Source organism: Hibiscus syriacus, unplaced genomic scaffold (assembly GCF_006381635.1).
Source record: "Hibiscus syriacus cultivar Baekdansim isolate YM2019G1 unplaced genomic scaffold, ASM638163v2 tig00117002_pilon, whole genome shotgun sequence".
NCBI classification, from domain to species: Eukaryota; Viridiplantae; Streptophyta; class Magnoliopsida; order Malvales; family Malvaceae; genus Hibiscus; species Hibiscus syriacus.
The window spans coordinates 372,075-393,563 of NW_024063518.1; the positions used below are offsets into that span (position 1 = coordinate 372,075).

The following is a 21,489-nucleotide window of genomic DNA, read 5'->3' on the forward strand; positions in this document are numbered from 1 at the left end:
TTAGTACTGAGATGCAAAGCAAAAAGTAAGTAGTAACCTATAGACAGCAGGTATAACGGAAACAATACTCAAAGCTATCTTCTTCCTTCCCTCAGCCCTCTGCATCTTATACAGCTCGTGCCAATGAACCTTCCCCTAAATTCACGGCGGACATAAAGTTTTGTGGTGACAACTGCCATTTGTAATCCGAATAAGACATGGCAGTGTATAAATACATATATAGTTTGAAGTTGGTAGTATGGATCTTCCATTATGCTTTTAACTTCTTGATATGTTCAAACACTACGATTTCTATGCTTGACCGGCAAGTGCATTGGTTCCTGATTTAATGTTTTCTTCATGCGCTGTAGCTACAAATTCTTCAATGGTTGCCATAAAGCAAAGAGAAAATGGATGCCAAATTCCTTATCAAAATTTAAGAATCCGGTGATCGCGAATGAAAGAAGTTCGTTAAATAAAAGTTCTTGAGTTCCAAAAATTAAAAAAAAATTCTTTGGATAAATATACATTGTGATACTTGAACTTTTTTTAAATATCAATTTGGCATCTGCACTTGGTTTCTTAATTTAAATTGTACCTAAATCTAGCTTCTTTGCCTCAGTTTGAAATTTATGTTTTTTGTCCAATTAGGCACATTAATTTGAGGTGTTGGTTCAATTTAGATTATTTCATATTTAGATTGTTCAGGTCGATTCAATTTAAGCAAATTCAAATAATATTGAAATTTTATCAAACATAAATATTTTTATTTCGAATGTAATAATTAATTAGACTGAAAACTCATTCACTGCAGAACGAAACCAATAAGCTAAGTTCAAGGACAAAGTTAAAGTAAGAGGCCAGATTAAGATACCCAATTGTATCTCAAAAAATTGTAAATGTCGAATTGAATCAAAAAATAAAGTTTAATTACCAATTTAAATCAAGTAAGAAGTCATAGAAGGTATATTTATCCAATGCATATTTACCCAGTTTCTTTAATGTCGTCATTTCTTGATTATGAAGTATTGTATCTGAAAAATATTTAAAGAAATAATAATTTCAAAATTACAGTGAATATTACATTAAAGTTATCATTGTAATTGACGATTTAGTTTTTCAGATTGAATTTTTAAAAAATAAAAGTGCAGGAATAATGCACATAATTATACAAATCTTTGACCAGTTCATGAGCAAGAAATGTAATGTCAAGTAAGTTTTATACTGTGACAAATGCACTTTGGTTGAGAGAGGTCATAGAAGGTAAATGTCCAGCCATTTCACTCACTAATATTCTTGAAATACATTTATAGACCACTGTAAAATAGGATGTGGTCGACTTTTGTTGTTGTGTATGTATAAATTGGAAAGTTCAAAAGTTAATTTTTATGCATGATCAACAAGTGCATTATATTCAACCTATATTTTGATATATAAAAATTAAAAGGGTTTTTAAAAGAAACAAGTTTTTAGACTTGATTGAATTTATTTTAAGTTTTCAAAATTAATTCAAAATTCACAAAACTAGCTAGAATATGAATACAACGATTTTCTGGGTAACTAATATTGGTATTGTTCTCACGGTATCAATATCGTATGAACAATATTGATATTGTTCTTACAGTACCGATACCAAAGGTGAGAGAAGTATCAATACTCTCATGATAGTGTCGATACTACCTGTTATTTTCAAAGTTGTTCAAATTCTAGAATGTAAAATTGGTAATGATACTTTACGAGTATCGATACTACTTTATACAGTAGTATCAATACCACAAACCCTAGTATTGATATTACCCTTGTTCGACGGTTATTAATGGTTAGTTTATTTAAATATTATAAAGAGAGTATCGATACTCAAAAAGGCAATATTGATACTCCATGTTCTGGACAGTTTTATTTTGTAGAAAATTAAGTACCAATAAATCTAAATCATCCCTAACAGCTAGAAAAGAACACAAACATATTTCAACTTATAAAAACAACACAAGAACACTTGAAGAAGGCTACAACACATATCCAAGAAATCTAGATCAAGAAAAAAGTACAAATGTGTGAGCTCATTGCATACCTTTTAATTATTTTTCTTGTGAGCTTAATTCCTCTAAAAACCTACCTTGTGAAATTTTCTTATTTACATTTCTTATCTTTTGTAAAAATGGAGTGATTCTAGTTTAACCTTTAAAAAACTAGAAATTTGTAAATGTTACTCTTGAGCATAGAAAAAAATAACAAATTAGTAAATTTGTTAAAAATCCTTACTATGGAGCTAGGTAGTGGATGTAGACAACATTGAAGAAGTTGAACTACTACAAATTATTGTGTAAAATTTTCAATATTTATTTATTTCACACCATATTTTTTAAAAGGTAAATTTTTTATTTACCTTAAAACAAGAAAGGGAAAATCAACGCCAAATTCGTGAAGGGGAAGACATTCGTAAATCGTAATCATACAAGACAGAGGGTAAATCCAACGGCTGATACAAGTCGTGAAGAAGGGCTAAATACTTAAAGAGTTAAAACCGTTGGTTTTACATACAAAAAGAATTTCCCCATACAAAGCTTTCAAGATTCCAATTGTCACTTCTTCAATAACTTTGATCTTCCTATTTCCAGAATCTTTCCGACAGTTAACAGTGCACTTTGTTAATGATAGAAGAGAAAGATAACAATAGCAGTGATGAACTGGAAAGAAAAAGGAGAATCAAAGCAAAAAGAAAGAAGATGAACACTGTAAAACTTTACTGAATGATAGAAAAACGAACAGGTTCAATAAAAATAACAATTCACCCGTTTCATGAATAGTGGACATGCCCACTATATATAAGACCATGCTTAACTAACTAGCTCAACTAACCAGAAACGACCCAACTAACCAGGAACAGTTACAACAACTTAACCAGAAACAGTTACAGCTAATCAGCTTTAGACAACTGCATTTTATATTCTAATATTCTCTGGGTTTTCTACTAATCTGAATTGCCAATTCAACATTTTCTTGGCATCTTCAGACTTGCTTGACATGGCTGGTACCATTGATCTCAGCCAAAGACTTTACACCAAGACGAGAGCGCATGTCACCAAACACTACAGGTGGCAATAGTTTGGTGAGTATATCAGCTACCTGTTCTGCAGAAGGAACAAAGTTAACACTAAGTTGTTCAGCCAAAACTCTTTCCCTCACAAAGTGAATGTCAATTTCTACATGCTTTATGCGAGCATGATGTGTTGGATTCGCTGCCATAGAGATTACAGAGGTGTTATCACACCATACAACTGGCTTTCCAGTTACATTAATCCCTACTTCACCAAGTAACTGCTCAATCCAAACCAACTCAGAAACAGAATTAGCAAGACTCCTATACTCTGCTTTTGATGTAGACCTGGAGACAACACTTTGCTTCTTAGAGCACCACGCAATTGGATTACCTCCAAGGTATACACAATAGCCTGTTGTGGACCGTCTGTCTTCCACCGAGGCTGCCCAGTCTGCATCAGTGTAGCAGACAAGATTGAAATTTTTAGCTTGTGAGAAAAACAGCCCATGCTCAAGTGTCCCACTGAGATACCTCAGTATACGTTTCACTGCCCTCCAATGAGTATCACATGGACTGTTCATGTACTGACAAACCTTATTAACAGCATAGGCTATGTCAGGTCTCGTTAAGCATATCTACTACAAACCTCCCACAATACTACGATAAAGATGAACATCACCAAACAACTGTCCATCATTTGCCTTGAGTTTAGGAGCAACAACCATGGGAGTAGGAGTGGGAGTTGACTCATCTAGACTTGACCTCTTTAGTAGTTCAGAGATATACTTCTTTTGATTCAAGAACAAGCCTCTTTGAGAACGTTCAACTTGCATTCCAAGAAACAGCTCTAGCTGACCCAAATCTTTAAGAGAGAACTCCTTGTTAATCGCTTGCACTACGACATCCACTTCTATCACCTGACTTCCCGTGATAACTATATCATCTACATTTACCATTAACCACACTTGAGAACATGCTGAGTTTCTGATAAACAGAGAAGAATCAGCTTTTGAAGCAACAAAGTTCAGGCTTTCAATCAGGAACTTTCTCAAGGTCTCAAACCATGCTCTAGGTGCTTGTCTAAGCCCATAAAGAGCCTTCTTCAAGCAACATACCAGCTCCTTCCCATCTTCACTTCTTTGCTCAAAACCAGGAGGTTGACACATGTATATTTCCTCGGTTAGCCTCCCATTAAGGAATGCATTGTTGATGTCAGTTTGTCTAAGTGGCCAATCTTTCATTACAGCAACTGCCAGTATAATTCTTATTGTACTTGCTCGAACCACTGGACTAAACGTCTCGAAAAAATCTCTTCCCACCATTTGAGAGTACCCCTTGGCCACTAGACGAGCCTTAAGCCTTTCAACTGAACCATCAGGCTTCTTATTGACTTTAAAAAGCCATTTACAGCCTGCTACTTTTCGTGCTGGTGGCAGAGGCTTTAACTCCCACGTATCATTCTTCATAAGGGCAGCATATTCACTTTGAACAGCCTCACACCAAGCATGATGTTGCAATGCTTCATAGACATTTGTTGGCTCTTGAGGACTTGTCTCAGCAAGCAGCACTTTAGGCTTAAAAACACCAGTTTTGCCACGAGTGATCATAGGATGAACATTCTGAACTAGCCGAGGTGCAGATGATGATGATGATGGTGAAGGTAGTGGTGATGGTGAAGGTAGTGGTGATGGTGAAGGTGGTAGTGGCGATGGTGATGAATTAGTAGTTTCAATCGGTTCTAAGGTGCATGGTGAAGATGATGTTAATGGTGTAGTGGATGAAGGTAGTGGTGATGGTGAAGATGGTGTGTTGTGGTGTAGAAGATGATGAATTTGAACGAGACGAATTTGGAGAAGAAAACGGAGATGTGATGAGTTGTTGTGGTGAAGATGATACATTTGGTGAAAATGATGATGTTAATGGTGTAGTGGATGGTAAGATTGACTTGTGATTGTGTATGCTAGTAGGAATGGAAAGAAAATAAGGATAAAATAAACTGTTTTGAGAAACATTGTTGACACTTGAATGCTTTAGATTGTTTAAACCTGACAAACTAGAAACAATGGGAAAACTTTGGTGTTGCTGATATGGAAACTCATTTTCTTCAAATCTAACATGTCTTGACACATAGACACGACCACTAGAGTTTAAACACTTATATCCCTTGTGAGCAGGTGAATACCCCAAGAAGACACATGCAGAAGAACGAAACTGAAATTTGTGCTGATTATAGGGTCTTAAAAAAGGGTAACACGTGCAACCAAAAATTCTTAAAAAATTGTAATCTGGTGCTTTATGAAAAATTTTCTCATATGGTGATATACCAGATAGCACATATGTAGGTAATCGATTAATAATAAAGACATCACTGGAAAATGCATCATTCCAAAAACTTAAAGGCATACAAGCCTGAGCTAGCATAGAAAGGCCTACCTCAACAATCTGTCGATGCCTTCTTTCCACCAAACCATTCTGTTCTGAAGTATGGGGGCATGACAGTCTGTGTATTATACCTTGCTTCTTCATGTAAGGTTGAAGAGCTCCAAACTCACCTCCTCCATCAGACTGAAATACCTTTAGCTTGACACCAAATTGCCTCTCCACATGTTTATGAAACTGAAGAAAGACAAATTTAACCTCAGACTTTTGTTTCAGAAAATAAATCCAAGTGTACCTACTGTGTGCATCAGTAAAGGAAACATAATATCTAAATCCATTAGAGTAAACAGGGGCAGGGCCCCATACATCAGATACTATAAGTTCTAGTGGATGTTCATAAACAGTGTGTGAGTCATAAAAGGGCAATTTGTGTGATTTAGCAAGTTGACATGCTTTGCATAACACTTGTTCTTTATTTACATTAGAAGGAGTTACATTGTAATGTTTTAATGCAGAAAGTAGCACTTCTTTAGAAGGGTGGCCAAGTCTCTTGTGCCATATATCTACAGACACTCTAGTATTAACAATGTAACAATTTATTGAAGACAAAGAGCTATTATTAAAATTATTAACATGCATTTCATCATCAGTAAACATGCAATTATTATCAGTGTTATTCATGGAAATATTGAATTTGTACAGTCCTCCATCTTGACTTCCTCTTAGCAGCACTTTTCGAGTATGCAAGTCACGAACCTGACAGAAATTAGGGTAGAATTCAAGCAAAACCTGATTGTCCTGAGTGAATTTAGAAACAAATAGCAGATTTTTAGTAATGTTAGAAACATACAACAATTTATTTAAACGAAATTTATTGGAATTAGTACAGAAAAATGACTGACTAGTGCACTATATTAAAAGAGTATTACCATTGCCTACAACCACACTACCTGTTCCAGGGTGAGTTTCTTTAACCTGCAGGTTACTGAAGTCTTTAGTTATGTGATGAGTTGCTCCAGAATCTGGATACCAAGCATTATCATCCACTATTTCAGGTGTAGCTATATAAGCTTGAGATGTGAGATGAGGTAAAGTAGCAGCAGGGAGCTGATTTGTATTTCCAGAAATAAAAGAAGGCATGTTGTGAGAATTTGAATAAATTTGATGTGGAAAATTAACAGAATAAGCTTGTGGTGGAAAAACAGAAACTTGAGGCATATGAGAGGCTGCTGCAGAAACTTGAGGAACAGAAACTTGAGGACCAGAAACTTGTGGAACAGCAGATACTAAGGGTGAATGTGTGTAATACACTGAACTATAAGGACTGAAATTACCACTGCTGGGATTATATGAGCTGACATTGGCTTGGGCAGTGGAATAACTTTTATTATTACTGTTTTGTGTAGGTCGAGAGGATTCATTCTTATAGTTCATATCAAATCTGTAATAACACCTTTCAACAAGATGTCATATTCGGCCACACAATTGGCACTGTGGTCTAGAGGAAGAAAACCGTCCTCGACCTCTACCCCTATTACTATTGTTACTGTTACTGAAGTTTTGACCAATATTATCAACAAGTTCACCCTTATACTGATATTCAGAATGTGAATCACTATTAGGGGTCACTTGATCACTTGTAGCTTGAGTTGCAATGTGGGCACAAGCTGTTACATGACTAAAGGTTTGAGACTGTCTAGTGTCAGCATCCAATAATATGGTGCTGACAGACCTTAGATCTGGAGGAGTGGGAGTAGCAGTTATAACAGTGATAACTGACTCAAACTCAGGTGGCAGTCCATTCAATATAGCAGTGATGTGTTCATGTTCAGAAATTATCTCTCCACAGCTAGCTAGGTTATCACAAACAGACTTGATTTTCATCAAGTAATCTCTCATACTCAGCTCTCCTTTCCTCTGAGAATGTAGCATTCTCCTATAGGGCATTAACCTAGAAGTGGTCTTGCCACTGTATAGCCTATGCAATGTATTCCAAATTTCAGCTGCAGTGTTAAGACCTATCAGATATAGGCACACTTCCTCACTAACAGTAGAGAGCAACCATGAGGCAAGAGCTCCACCTTGTTCCTCATACAATTTATATTCAGGGTTCAAACTAACTACACCATATGAAGTAACATACTGTGTAGGCCAAGAAACATGAGGATCTATATACTTTTGCAGTCTATGTGTTTTAATAGTGAGAAAAACCTGTTGATGCCATATCAAGTAGTTGTGATCATCTAAGGTAACATTAATTTTCTTAGTAGAGAATAACCTATTAGGAGCAAGAGCTCCTATAGGACATTAACCTAGAAGTGGTCTTGCCACTGTATAGCCTATGTAATGTATTCCAAATTTCAGCTGCAGTGTTAACACCTATCAGATGAGGCAACACTTCCTCACTAACAGTAGAGAGCAGCCATGAGGCAAGAGCTCCATCTTGTTCCTCATACAATTCATATTCAGGGTTCAAACTAACTACACCATCTGAAGTAACATACTATGTAGGCCAAGAAACATGAGGATCTATATACTTCTGCAGTCTATGTGTTTTAATAATGAGAAAAACCTGTTGATGCCATATCAAGTAGTTGTGATCATCTAAGGTAACATTAATTTTCTTAGTAGAGAATAACCTATTAGGAGCAGAGGAGGCAGAGCCACTAATGGCATTTAGAGAATTTTCATCAACGGAATTCGCCATTCAAGAAACAAACACAATGCAGAAAGCATACAGAATCCAAAACACAAAGTAGATAACAGTCCAGACACAAGTCTTCAACCAGAACGCAGAAAGCAGGAAGCAAGAAGCTAACCAAATAAGATATAGGAAAGGTCTCACCAGTATCGAAGATCCTCCGAAGAGCGAAGGCAAAGCAACGATCAAAGTCATAATAGAAGAACAAACCACCAACGATGTAACAACCAGAACACAATTAGGGCAAGAGAACAAGGCACCGACAATGAAACACTTAATCTGAAAACAAGCACAGACGGAAGTCAAATTGATCAAGAGACTGAAGAAAATTCACCAATTTTGCATCAATCTGAGCAATTAGGGCAAGCGAGGGCACATCAACAGAATTGAAGCAAAAAACGAAATTGAGGAACGCCGAAAGAAAAATAGGCGAATGAAGAAGCAGTACACACGGTCAATTGAGAGAAGTAAAAGAACAATCTCACCAGAATCGAAAAGAGGATCAACAGAGAAGAGAACACGACGAAACACGAATCCCAAATCGCGAGCAACCGGAGTGAAATTGATAAGAGAGCCAGAGAACCACGCAGAACGAAAGCTATAGGCCGCAGGAATTTAAGCGACTGATACCATGATAGAAGAGAAAGATAACAGTAGCAGTGATGAACTGGAAAGAAAAAGGAGAATCAAAGCAAAAAGAGAGAAGATGAACACTGTAAAACTTTACTGAATGATAGAAAAATGAATACAAGGTTCAGTAGAATACAAAATAACACTTCACCCGTTTCATGAATAGTGGACAGGCCCACTATATATAAGACCAGGCTTAACTAACTAGCTCAACTAACCAGAAACGGCCCAACTAACCAGGAACAGTTACAACAACTTAACCAGAAACAGTTACAGCTAATAGTTAAGGCCTTAACCCCTTCTTGTTGAAAGCTGCATAGGAATGGCTTTCAACATCAACAACTGGGTGGAGATATGCAAGAAGGAAAAGGGGTTGTCGAGCATCTATTATTCGGCAACTCTTTCAGCTGCGGTAGGAAGAAGCAGATACTTGGTACGTTACGAGACCCGTTTAATCCCCGACGGAACACGTTTCCTCACTGAAGTCGTTGACGCCGATGAAGTCCGGCCTTTGTCCCCTGATAGTTCTTACTTTGATTTCATGGTTTCTCAGAGGGTCGATGCCTTTATGGACAAAGCTTGGAGGGTTGGGACCGTCACGAGAAAAGTTGACCCCAACTACTACGTCAAGTTGGATTGCAATGGGAATGAAGTGCATTGTCCTTCCTTTAAAAGTGACAAATCAGCAGCTCCAGGGGGTGACCCCGGAAACTAAGCAAACATGAGGGAAGAGACTGATTAGTTTAGATATTAGTCTGTAGCAGTGGATCTGAAACCCCATTCTATTTCTTTGTTGTTGTTTCATATGTTCTTCCTCTGCTTTGTCCGAAACATGAAAACCTTGCAGGCATATGGCAATTCATTGTTCTTTTGAATCCAAAATTCTCAATACTTTCTAGCGTGATTTCAGGCATGCACTTGGCAGGAATCTTGTCACCAGGGAACTTTATTTGACAAAACAGATATAAAGAAAAACAAGTGTGTAGGAATGCTATTCTTTGTTCTTTCTCAAGTTACATGCTCAGTCAAAGCACCTGTTTAAGCTTAAAGACACACTAGTCCACTAATCTGAGTGATAAGATGCCTAATCCTATAACCTCAAGGCATCTGTTTTCCCTACCGCAACATCTGTACATAGTATATATAATATTTATTTTAGTTTGCTTTTTTATATCAAAATCTCTGATGATTATGATTTGATAAGATAATGCTATCCATTTACATTAGCTGAAGTGTTTAAAGAAATTATCCCTTTGTCCGAAGAATCTGCCTGCTCCCATCTTATTCGTCAAAATTTGCCATGTGCTTATATCAAAGATGATTCTGATGCCGATGTCAATGCGGGTGATGGTTTCGCTTTCAATAGCTGATTTGGATCAATGAAATTGGATGATGGACTCCTCACTGCTGGGTTGATTGTGTCCTACTGGCATACCACATGAGTCCCCGTCATCTGCCAATACCACATTTCTCCTAATTAAATTTCAATTTAATCATTGATTCTCCCCCTATGCCACAATCTAATTTGATCTTATTGGTTCTTTTGTTAACATATCTTTTAAATGATTAGTAGTAACAGTAGGAGACTTGAAAATTCTTCAAAGACCAGCATGTAGCTATATTAGTCTATAATCATAATATAATCCATACAGTTTTCTAATCTTTTTGTTGAAACTTCTGCACACACAAAATAAAAAAATAAAATGAAAGAGATCTTAGATCAATAAGGTGACCACCTGAGCAACTGATTCGCCTCCGCTTCATCGGGAAAACTTGCCGGAAACCACCATTTTCTGCCGTTAAGCGCCACTCATCCAACACCATCCCCTCCAACTCAAACCGGTGCACCCCAAAAGACGCGTCATGCAAGCTCCCCTCCGGAAACCCAGCAAGACCATGACCCGGTACTGGCTTGGCTTTACGACGACCAGCCCCCACCGGAACGTTCCGAAGAGCACCACCAGCCGTCCAGTACCTCTGGCAACCTTTACAGAAATGTCTAGGCTGATTGACGTTGTAGTTATTGAAGTAACAAAATTTGGTCTCCATGCTCTTGCATCTAGGACAAGGTATAATCGTGTCAGGCCTCTTGTCGACCGTAGGGTTGTCAGCTTGGTTGTTGTGTTCCTCTTTTACTTGTCTTGCATGCAACGTAATCGTTGCCCCGAATAGCTTGATCCCTTGCCCTTGTTGGCTAGCCATCACCATTTACAGAAATAAGGGACGATAAAAGAAGAAAGAGTTTTGTTTGGCTTGGGGCGAAGGGGTGTTATATGATTATATATATGGGAAGAAAGGGAAAGGGAAAAGAAAAGTGGGTGCAATTCAAAGGAAAAGAAAGAGCAAGGCATGTGATTGAAGTAGCCGCCAACGCCATAGAATTTACCAAGTTGCGTGGAAAAGCTGATGATGAGCTTTTTCTCCAAATCAGTACTCCAACTCATCCACAAATATATTAGTCCTACATGATCATTATTTTCTTAAATTGCTTGAATACGATGTTTTAAGTTTAATTAAATTACTAATTAAATAAGTTTTTAACTAGTGTCTACATGCACTTATGATTCGCAATTCTTATACATAAATATCCAAAAGTGGGTCCAATCCAAGCAGGTTTGCGTACAAAGTGTCGAAGTGATGGAGAATCGGTGCATAAATAAAGAGAGTTTTGGTTCTAATGGCAATGGCCAATGAGGTTTTATCTTTCAATTTTAAAATTGTCTATTTTGGATAATGGTTTGATAAAATTACAATATTTTTTAAACTTCAAAAGTTACTGTATGAATATATTTTAAAAGAATATAAATAAACAAGACTATGATAGTTTTTGCAAAATTTAATATAAATAAACAAGAATATGATAGTTTTTTGTGAAATTTAAATATCATCTGTCAACTTCATTAATGTACGGATAATTATTATTTAAAAAAAAGGAGAGGTGTGTATTAAAAGAAGAAGGAAACCTTCCAATATTGGGTTTGAAAATCTACAATTTTTTTACTATTTTTACTTTTCACGGATATCTTTCAAGAAAAAGAGAGAATATAAACTGCATGCTAAAGAGAAAAAGAATAGAAAGAATTCCACTAGTTGCATGAAATGATGGATGCATTGCACATTAATTTGACATGGAGAAAAAGAATACACTATGGTTCTTTAATAAAGCATAAGAACTTGGTTCTCTTGAAGAATTCCCCCCCCCCCTCCTTTTGTGACAATATGATGTATCATAGGGTTGGCTGCTACTGTGCTGGAATTCGATTACCAAATCAATGGTAATTAAAAATGATATATGTTGATTGATAATGAACGGAAGATACTTTTTGTGCTTTAAAATTAACATGTCCAATCAGATTCCACCAACAAAGCTAACTTGCTTCCCAGCATGCCATGCATCATCACTTTACATGTCAAAGAACAACTTTTTAAAATGAATGGGTCAGAATTTCCAATCATGCTTCGTATTTAGTAAGACTTGTTTAGTCATTAATGGATTATATAAATCCAAATGTATTTTCGTTAATCATGTTTAAATATAAGGCGTAATTACATGAACTCGTTAATTAAAACATTAATAATAAAAGTTTTAAATTTAACAATTAATATGACTAATTAAGGATTGTTATAAAAACATTTAAGTGGATGTTTTATCTTCCATACTTAAATGTATGGTAACTTAATAAATGTAGTTTTAATAACTTATGGGTTTTTTTAACCTATAAAAGGATATACCTACAAACTTGTAAGATATGCTTAATAAAAGACTATTATCTACTCACATAGTATTCTATATGTATGCTATAATTTTATAACACGTCACGATTATGCTTAAAAATCTTTTACAAAAAAATGAGTATCGTCTCTATCTAATCTAAGGTAAATTATCTATCTTTTATTAATTTTTTTTCTTTAAAAGTTCATATTAAGTTTATGTCATTGAATAATTTTAAATAATAAATAAAATTTAAACATTTCAGGCCGTTTAACTTGTTTTCTTTTATGTCCAAATCGTTGAATATTTATTATGCTTTTGATCAATTTATTTTATTGTTACGTTATTATATTTTTATTTTATTAAAGTTTATATTAATAGATATTTATTAATAATATTTATCATTTATTTTAATTAATTAATTTGTTTTACGTTAGTATATCAATGACAAATATTGCAAAATTATAATTCATGGCTCTAGACATTTCGGAAAGAACTATTTGTCATGGATTTTAAATGTCGAAATACACCTAGATGCAAATGGTCTATGTGACACTATTAGGGAAGGAATAAAGAATCTGCTCAAAATAAGACTAAAATCTGAATAATTGACTGTTTAAGATCCCCTTGTTCTTCGGGATAATCTAAAAGAGAGGTATGACCATCAGAAAATTGTTATACTTCCTAAAGCTCGATATGATTGGTTGCATTTGAGATTACAAGATTTTAAATCAATAAGAGAATATAACTGAGCCATGTTTCAAATTACTTCACAATTGAAATTATGTGGTCAGAGTATCACTTATGAGGATATGTTAGAAAAAACATACTCCACTTTTCACGCAAATAATATTGTCTTACAAATGCAATATCGTGAAAAAGGTTTTAAGAAATATTCTGAGTTGATATCATGTCTTCTTATCGCCAAGCAAAACAATGAATTGTTAATGAAAAATCATGTGTCTCGTCCTATTGGTGCCAATTTATTCCCTGAAGTGAATGCAACATCTTATAGTGGAAAAAAATAAAGGCATCACCAACAACCGTGGCCATGGTTATGGACACAGTCGAGGTAATTATCATGGTCGAGGACGTGGATGAAGTGGTCATTTTAAGAAATCTTACAACCACCAGAAGTGGGTTATAAGGATAATAACAGTGATAAAGATCAGATTAAGAAAGCAAAATCTTTATGCTATCTGTGTCGTGGTACAAACCATTGGTCTCATACTTGTCGTATGCCAAAGCATCTTGTGTACCTTTATCAACAATCAATAAAAGATAAAGGAAAGAAATAGAAACAATTTTGTTTGTGGAAATGACAAAAATGAAAACGACATGGATGGTGAAACACACTTAAATGTTTCTGATTATGGGATTGTTGGTCAAACTCACTTGGATGTAGTTGACTTCTTCACCACCCTTGAAGGAATAATTGACATTTCAATTTATTATTTACAAGAATAATGCTTATGTTAATTTACTTTTTAAACACCATAGTCGTTATGTTTAAAATTTTAAAATACTTTTATGTTTTGAATATTTTTATGATATTTATTTATTTTTTCTTTGAATAATATGATTACTTCTCAAATACAGTATGCGATAAATGGTTAAGATTTATGCTTAGCAGACAGTGCAACTACTCATACTATACTTAAGCATAAGGAATAGTTTTCTCATTTAACAAAGCAACAAGCTAATGTTAGTACTATATCTGGAAGTACCTATAAAAACAATTCGTCTTGATAATGTTGGTGAATTTACTTCTCAAGCATTCAATTATTATCGTATGCCAATTGGAATAAGTGTTGAATATCTTGTAGTTCATGTACATGCACCGAATGGTTTTACAAAGTCATTTATTAAACGCCTTTAATTAATTGGAAGATTGTTACTAATAAAATCAAAACATCCAATTTCAACTTGGGGTCATGTTATTTTACATACAACATCATTAATTCGTATCAGACCAATAAGTTGTCATAAATTCTCCTTATTACAAATGGTTTTTGGTCAAGAACCAAATATTTATCATCTTATAATTTTTGGGTGTGCGGTATATTTTCATATCTCTCCACCACAACACAAAAAGTTGGGTCCTTAGACGAGACTGTGAATATATGTTGGATTTGAATCCCCTTCAATAATTAAATATCTTAAGTCTTTTACGGGGAATTTATTTACAGCTTGATTTGTTAACAATCATTTTAATGAGTCGGTTTTCCCAACATTAAGGGGAGAAAATAAACAATTAGAAAAGGAAATAAGTCGGAATGAATTATCATTATCTCATTTTGATCCATATACCCAACAATGTGAACTGAAAGTTCAAAGGATAATTCATTTACAAAATTTAGCAAATCAAATGTCAGATGCTTTTATTGACCCTAAAGGAGTGACTAAATTACATATACCAACAATGAACGCTCCAATTAAAATTGATGTCACAAAGAGACAAACTCTAGTTGCTAATGAGTTGCTGGCACCCCTGAAAATTTTCTAATGATGGTCTAAAGATAAAATCCTTGAAAAAGAAAATGAGCTATATTTAATGATGATAAGATCGAAAAATCTAAAAATTTCTAGAATATATTAAAAGATCATAAGAGAAATTTGATATAACTCAGGTACCAGATAATGAAGAGATCTCAATAAATTATGTCATGTCTGATAATAAGTGGAACCGAAATCAAATCGACGTCGATGATATATTTGTATGTAATATAGCATTAGAGATTTTGAATGATGATGTGGATCATGAACCTGTATCAATTGAAGAATATGAACAAATAAATAATTGGCCAAATGAAAAGAGGCGATTGAGACAGAACTAAAATATGTTACAAAGAGAGAAGTATTTGAACCTGTAGTCCGTACACCAAATGGTGTAAAACCCGTGAGATATAAATGGGTTTTTGTGAGAAAAAATAAATAAATTAAAAAAGAGAAATTGTGAGATATAAAGCTCGTTTGGTTGCATAAGGATTTTCACAAAGATCCGAAATCGATTATAAAGAAACATACTCTCCGGTTATGGATGCAACTACTTTTAGATTTTTATTAGCCTGACAGTAAAAAAGGACTTAATTTTCGCCTAATGGATGTTGTTACAGACTATTTATATGGGCATATTGATAATAACATTTACATGAAACTTTCAGAAGAATTTAATTTGCCAGAAGCAACTAATCTTGATTCTCGGGAACATTATTCGATCAAATTAAATAAATCTCTTTATAGATTAAAATAGTATGGGCACATTTAGTGTAATCGACTTAGTAAGTTTTTATTAGTGGAAGGTTATAAGGACGATCTGATTTCCCCATGTATTTTTATAAAGAAATTAAACTTTGGATTTATCATTATTATTGTGTACGTTGATGATTTAAATATCATTGGAACTTCTGAAGATATCTCAATAGCAATGGAATACTTAAATAAAGAATTTGAAATGAAATACCTTGGAAAGACAAGATTTTGTCTTGGATTACATATTGAGCACCTAAGGGATGAAATTCTTGTACATCAATCAACTTACATAGAAAAAATGCTAAAGAAATTCTGCATGCATAACGCACATCCGTTGAGGACCCCGATGGTTGTTAGGTTTTTGGATGTAAATAAAGATATTTTTCATCCTCCAGATAAAAATGAAAATCTTATTGGCCCAGTTGTACCATATTTAAGTGCTATTGGTGCATTGATGTATATTTCTAGTCATACACGACCTGATATATCATTTGTTGTCAATTTATTAGCAAGATTTAGCTCATGTCCAACCCGAAGACATTGGAATGACTTGAAACATATATTTTGTTATCTTCAAGGTACGAAAGATATGGGATTATTTTTCCCCGATTTTATCCAAAATAGAATTGGTTGGTTTTGCAGATGTAGGGTACTTATCTGATCCTCTTAATGTGAGATCACAAACTGGTTATGTATTTACATATTGTGGTATTGTAATTTCTTGGTGCTCTATAAAACAAACAATTACTGACACTTCCTCAAATCATGGTGAGATTTTGGTTATCCATGAGGCTAGCCACGAATGTATGTGGCTAAGGTCTGTAATCAATCATATTCGAGAAGAATGTGATTTATGCTCCAGAATAATAACTCCGACAATCTTATATGAAGATAATACCCAACTCAAAAAAGGATACATAAAGGGTGATAGCTCACCAAAGTTCTTTTTCACTCATGGTCTATAAAAGAATGGGAACATTAATGTCCAACAGATTCATTCAAGTTAAAATTGGCAGATCTATTTTCTAAGGCGCTTCCTACAGTACATTTGAAAAGTTAATTTTCAACATTGAATCACGTCGTTTAATAGATCTTTCATGATGTGTTTATGAGAGGAAGTAAATATGCGTTGTACTCTTTTTTTCTTATCCACGGTTTTGTTCCACTGGGTTTTATTGGAAAGGTTTTTAATGAGATAGCATGTCATGCGTATTGAAGGATGATGTACTCTTTTTTTCTGGGTTTTGTCCCTCAGAGTTTTCCCATAAGATTTTAATGAGGCCTGTATTTTTTACTGAAAACATCCAAGAGGGAATGTTATAAATAATATTTAAGTGGATGTTTCATCTTCCATACTTAAATGTTGTAACATATAGTTCTAATAATTTATGGGGTTTTTTAGCCTATAAAAGAATGTATCTATAAACTTGTAAGATATGTTTAATAAAAGATTATTATCTACTCACATAGTATTCTATATGTATGCTATAATTTTATAACAAGAATGTAATTGATCTCATTTTTAAGAATTAAAGAATATAATAAAGTGTAAAGTATACTTTGTTTAATAAGATTCAATAATTATAGTGTAAACAATACAAATAATCCCTTAACTATAGGGTATTACTTTGTTGAGTCATTCGATAATTAAAAGTTATAAAATGACCCCCTGATTATAAAATGTTATTATGTTGAGTCCCTCAACTATTAAAAGTTACAAAATGGTCACCTAACTATTCATATGTTTCAAACTCATCTTTTTTTGAGATAGACGTTAACATGTTGACTAAGATATGATAAAATCTAATTCGAGAACCGTTCGATCTGTATCTTGTGGATCGACTCTTTATTTACATTATGTCGCTGAATCAGTTCTTGAAATATTATGTTGTTCGAGCTAGTGCCTAAAGCAACGGCGATGCATGTAGACATCATAATGTAATTTTATCATATCTCAAACAACAAATTAACGTCTAGCTTAGACGCCCACCAATTTTTTAACGCAAAAAAGACGAGTTTGGAATATATGAATAATCAAATGACTATTTTGTAACTTTTAATAGTCAAGGAACTTAGCAGAATAACATTCTATAATCAAGATATCATTTTATAGCTTTTAATAGAGACTCAACAAAACATCATCCTATAGTCTAGGATAATTTGTATATTTTACCTTTAATTATAATTATTTAATTAATTTTTAAACAAGTCTCGAATAAGTACTCGTACAGATGGAACTGCAACTGCTTTTTGCATCCTATCTTTTTTGGGGTCCGATGGATTTTGAAATTTTGAGTGATAGCTTTGTTGCAAATAGTTTTCCCGGTGTGAAATTAAAGTAGACTAATTAATTTATTTATTCAATCTTTTCTTTAGTAAAGGAATCATTAATGCAATGCTGCCTCATTACCATCACCCTCTCCAATTTTATAATGTAGGGAAAAAGAAAAGTAAAAAGATTCACTTTTCCTTTTCGATGATTTGTACCTCTTTTTTTAAATGAGATGAATACTTGTTCTTTAATATATTATAATGTGGTGAATTTAGAATGACAAAATATTATTATTTCAGATATGATAAACATAATTTATTGATTTTGAAATTACATTTTATATTTTCTATTTATCTATCTATCTAGATAAATAAAAGGAGCATTATTTTACAAAATAGATACACTAATATTCTAACATTTGTCATTATTATCTAAAAACTAAAACATCATAAAAGAGTATTATTTTGTTTTTTTATGAATAAAGTAAAAGTGATAACTCTAAACAGTTTATTTCATTAACACGAGACGAGCGTAGATAGTGAAGGGTTTCTTCTGAAAATGGTATTTCCATTTTTCTTGGGGTCAAAGAGGAAGATGAAGAGCGACGCGAATGATTTAGCAAATATAATATGATAAAAAAATATAGATAAACCAAATGATTAAACACACAAGAAAAGAATAAAGAAATTAGTTAAAAAAATATGAAATTTTGTTGTTACCAGAGAAGCAATATCAAGCTACACTGCTCAAATATATTCTTTGAAACAATGAGCACACCCAGAACAAATTTATGGAAGAATAACAATTGATCAAACTTTCAAACTCGTTGAATGTGTTTGTGGGGTGTAACATCTCTATACAATGAAAAGTAAGTAGCTGTTTCTGGGCTTTTTCATATGTACAAGTGATGGTTGTTCATATCAAAATCCCTACATATATCATCCATGGATAACCAACGACTTACTTGAATCGTGAAGCTCCTTTAATAATACTAGAAAACACATCAACCCACGCCATTTAAAATAATGGGTAACCAACGACTTATCAGTTGATAGAAATAATGGGTAACCAAAATAAAAACAAGAATAATCAATGAGACGAGGAAGTTTTTCCATCTGAAAAGAAAAGCGCAACGGTGGGGAAGATAAGATTCACGGTAAAATGAAAAGAAAATATATATTTTTTTTACTGTGAGTTGGGGAAAAAATTTATGGGTTATGAATTTAAATTAAATCTAAGTTATTTATTGATCTGAATTTAATAACTATAAATTAGTGTAAAATTTCTTAATTTCATACAGTGTAAATGGATTCTATATATAATGGCCTCCATCGTGAGAGTAATTTTTTAAAAATAAATATTTGTTTTTTTAATTAATATATCATATTATTAGAATAATCGGTGATGAATAAAATTTAATGTATGTTAATTATACATATAACATAAAAGAGAGTGTCTATCAATAGATCAGATACTAGTGATTATAAAAAGAATGACTTAATTAAGTTTGTAAGATAGTTTTAGTTTAGGATGGGGTGATTGAGTAAAATAATAAATGTGGAGTTGTTTTAGTAAAATTAATTTATTAAGAAAATTTATCGCCATTACTTTATTTAATCACGTAAAAGCATCTTTTGGTTCTGAACAAACTTCAATTATTAAAACAGGAGTAATCAGTGGGCAAGCCATGTCTGATGGAAGAAAAAAGTCTCGAGGCTCGTAGCAAGAGAAAGGTTCAATTTAAGTGGAACCCAAATACTTTTGTTATCGCAAAGTTTTAAACAGTGGATGGACAAATCGCAAAAGCTTCATCCATGCTTTTCCGTGTATCGTGTGCGTTTCTAAAGCTAATTTCTCTCGAATCTTTTTACTTTTTCTTGACCATCACCAACATTCAAAAGCTACAAACTTTTAAAACAAAGTATGTCTGTCTAATCTTTCTTCCAAAGCTCGTGTTAATTTCTTTACTTTACACTACAATGGCGCATATAATAATATTAATTAATCGACTTTGGTTTAGAGGTAATGATCCTTTCCATAGTGGCAACAGAATAGCAGATGCCTTGGCGAAATGGGCATGCATGAACTCTTACAACCTCCAGAAGAACTGGTGCTCAAGTTACAAGAAGAATAAGCTGTTTCAGACTGAGCTGTAACCCCTCATTTCTTAACCAAAAAAACAGTCACCATAGATTAGCATTTGGATACGAATAAAATTGGAATATAGTTTTAACCCGACTCTTCCCTTTCTTTTTCTAAGAAATCTAATAAGTTAGCCCCTTTGCTCTTAAGTTTATTTCTTCTCTCAAATTTCCAGCTGGATACAGGGTCTCAGTTCCTGATATAGCGAGTGGCGCATACTATCCTATCCATATATGAATATTATAATTTAAAAAATTAATGTATTGCGTTGTTATCTTGTTTTCAGTATTAGTGAGAAATTTTATTGTTATCATTTGATTAGGATCTTCAATAATTGAAAATGTATAATTTTTTGTTTTGGGTATGTTTATGTGTGTTTTAGTCTTAAATTTTATCTTCTAGTTCTAAGATCTTAATAATATTCTAGAAAGGAAAAGCACCTTCTAAGATTATTGTGTGATTCACTCCGGTTGACATGAAACGGAGAGTAAATCTCCAAGCGATTTTCAATTAGATCTCATTGATAAAATTTTGAAACTAAAATAACTGGGAATAAAACAAATTTACTGCGATCAATCCAGAACAAATAAAGAGAGCCTTCCTGCATCTAAAAGAGGAAGGCACAAACCATGTCTTCGCAAATTTAATCTGAATTTTTGGTACGGAATGTTATTTTTAGGGTTGACTTCTAGGGATAGGTTTGACTCAACTAATTTTATATGCTGCATGCAAGTTGCAAATAAAATGTGGTTAGTTAATTCACCCAGAAATCCCATGGGTTTATAATTAATCTAAACTCCAGCGCATAGGAAGACTGGCTGGCATCAATTTTGTCAACTCTTCCGAGTTTTTTTTTTTCTCTATTTTTTTATTTGATGGTGGATTGTTATCTCTTGATTCTCGGCATTATAAAAAGAAAGCAAATTAAACTGAATAAGCAAAACATACACCGTCATATGCCACACTAAGCAAATCGGAAAACCCAATATTCTCATCATTTGCCTTTGTCTTGAAGCACTCAAATTGAAAATATGAATGCAAAGCAGTGATTTCTTTTGAAGCAATCACGCGGCACTGCTCCTCCCTGTTTTTGCTGCCGCTGAGATTATACTTTAACGCAAGACAGAAAGACAGACAGGCAAACAATTGCAATCATTCTTTATTTGCTTCAACACCAACTTTTCCTTCTTTTTAACGGCCTATATGAAATGATTCCTTAGACACATGGACGAACTTACCGGACACTGAACAAGTTATCTATATCAAATAATTGTAGTATAATTTCTGAAACTGGTTTTAGTCACAAAAATGATAATCTACCACTAATCAACGTTGCAAAGTACCGAAGCCAGTTTCAATGGCTGTAGCCTCGAAGAAGAAAA

At 33.7% G+C, this 21,489-nt stretch overlaps 1 protein-coding gene across 1 annotated transcript; it reads right to left on the reverse strand.

Annotated features, from left to right (window-relative positions):
• Positions 1-9,735: 9,735 nt before the first annotated feature.
• LOC120194830 (dof zinc finger protein DOF1.5-like) lies at positions 9,736-10,992 on the reverse strand. Its single transcript, XM_039197015.1, has 2 exons — positions 10,466-10,992; positions 9,736-10,182 (listed from the first exon to the last, which is right to left on the reverse strand). The coding sequence occupies exons 1-2, from the start codon at positions 10,935-10,937 to the stop codon at positions 10,106-10,108; spliced, it is 549 nt and encodes a 182-aa protein (XP_039052946.1). The 5' UTR covers positions 10,938-10,992; the 3' UTR covers positions 9,736-10,105.
• Positions 10,993-21,489: the final 10,497 nt, after the last annotated feature.

Coding starts and splice junctions, on each gene's coding strand:
- LOC120194830 (XM_039197015.1), bottom strand. CDS start 10,937: ATGGTGATGGCTAGCCAACAAGGGCAAGGGATCAAGCTATTCGGGGCA. Junction 10,183..10,465: donor GAGGCGAATCAGTTGCTCAG/GTGGTCACCTTA, acceptor TGGTATTGGCAG/ATGACGGGGACTCATGTGGT.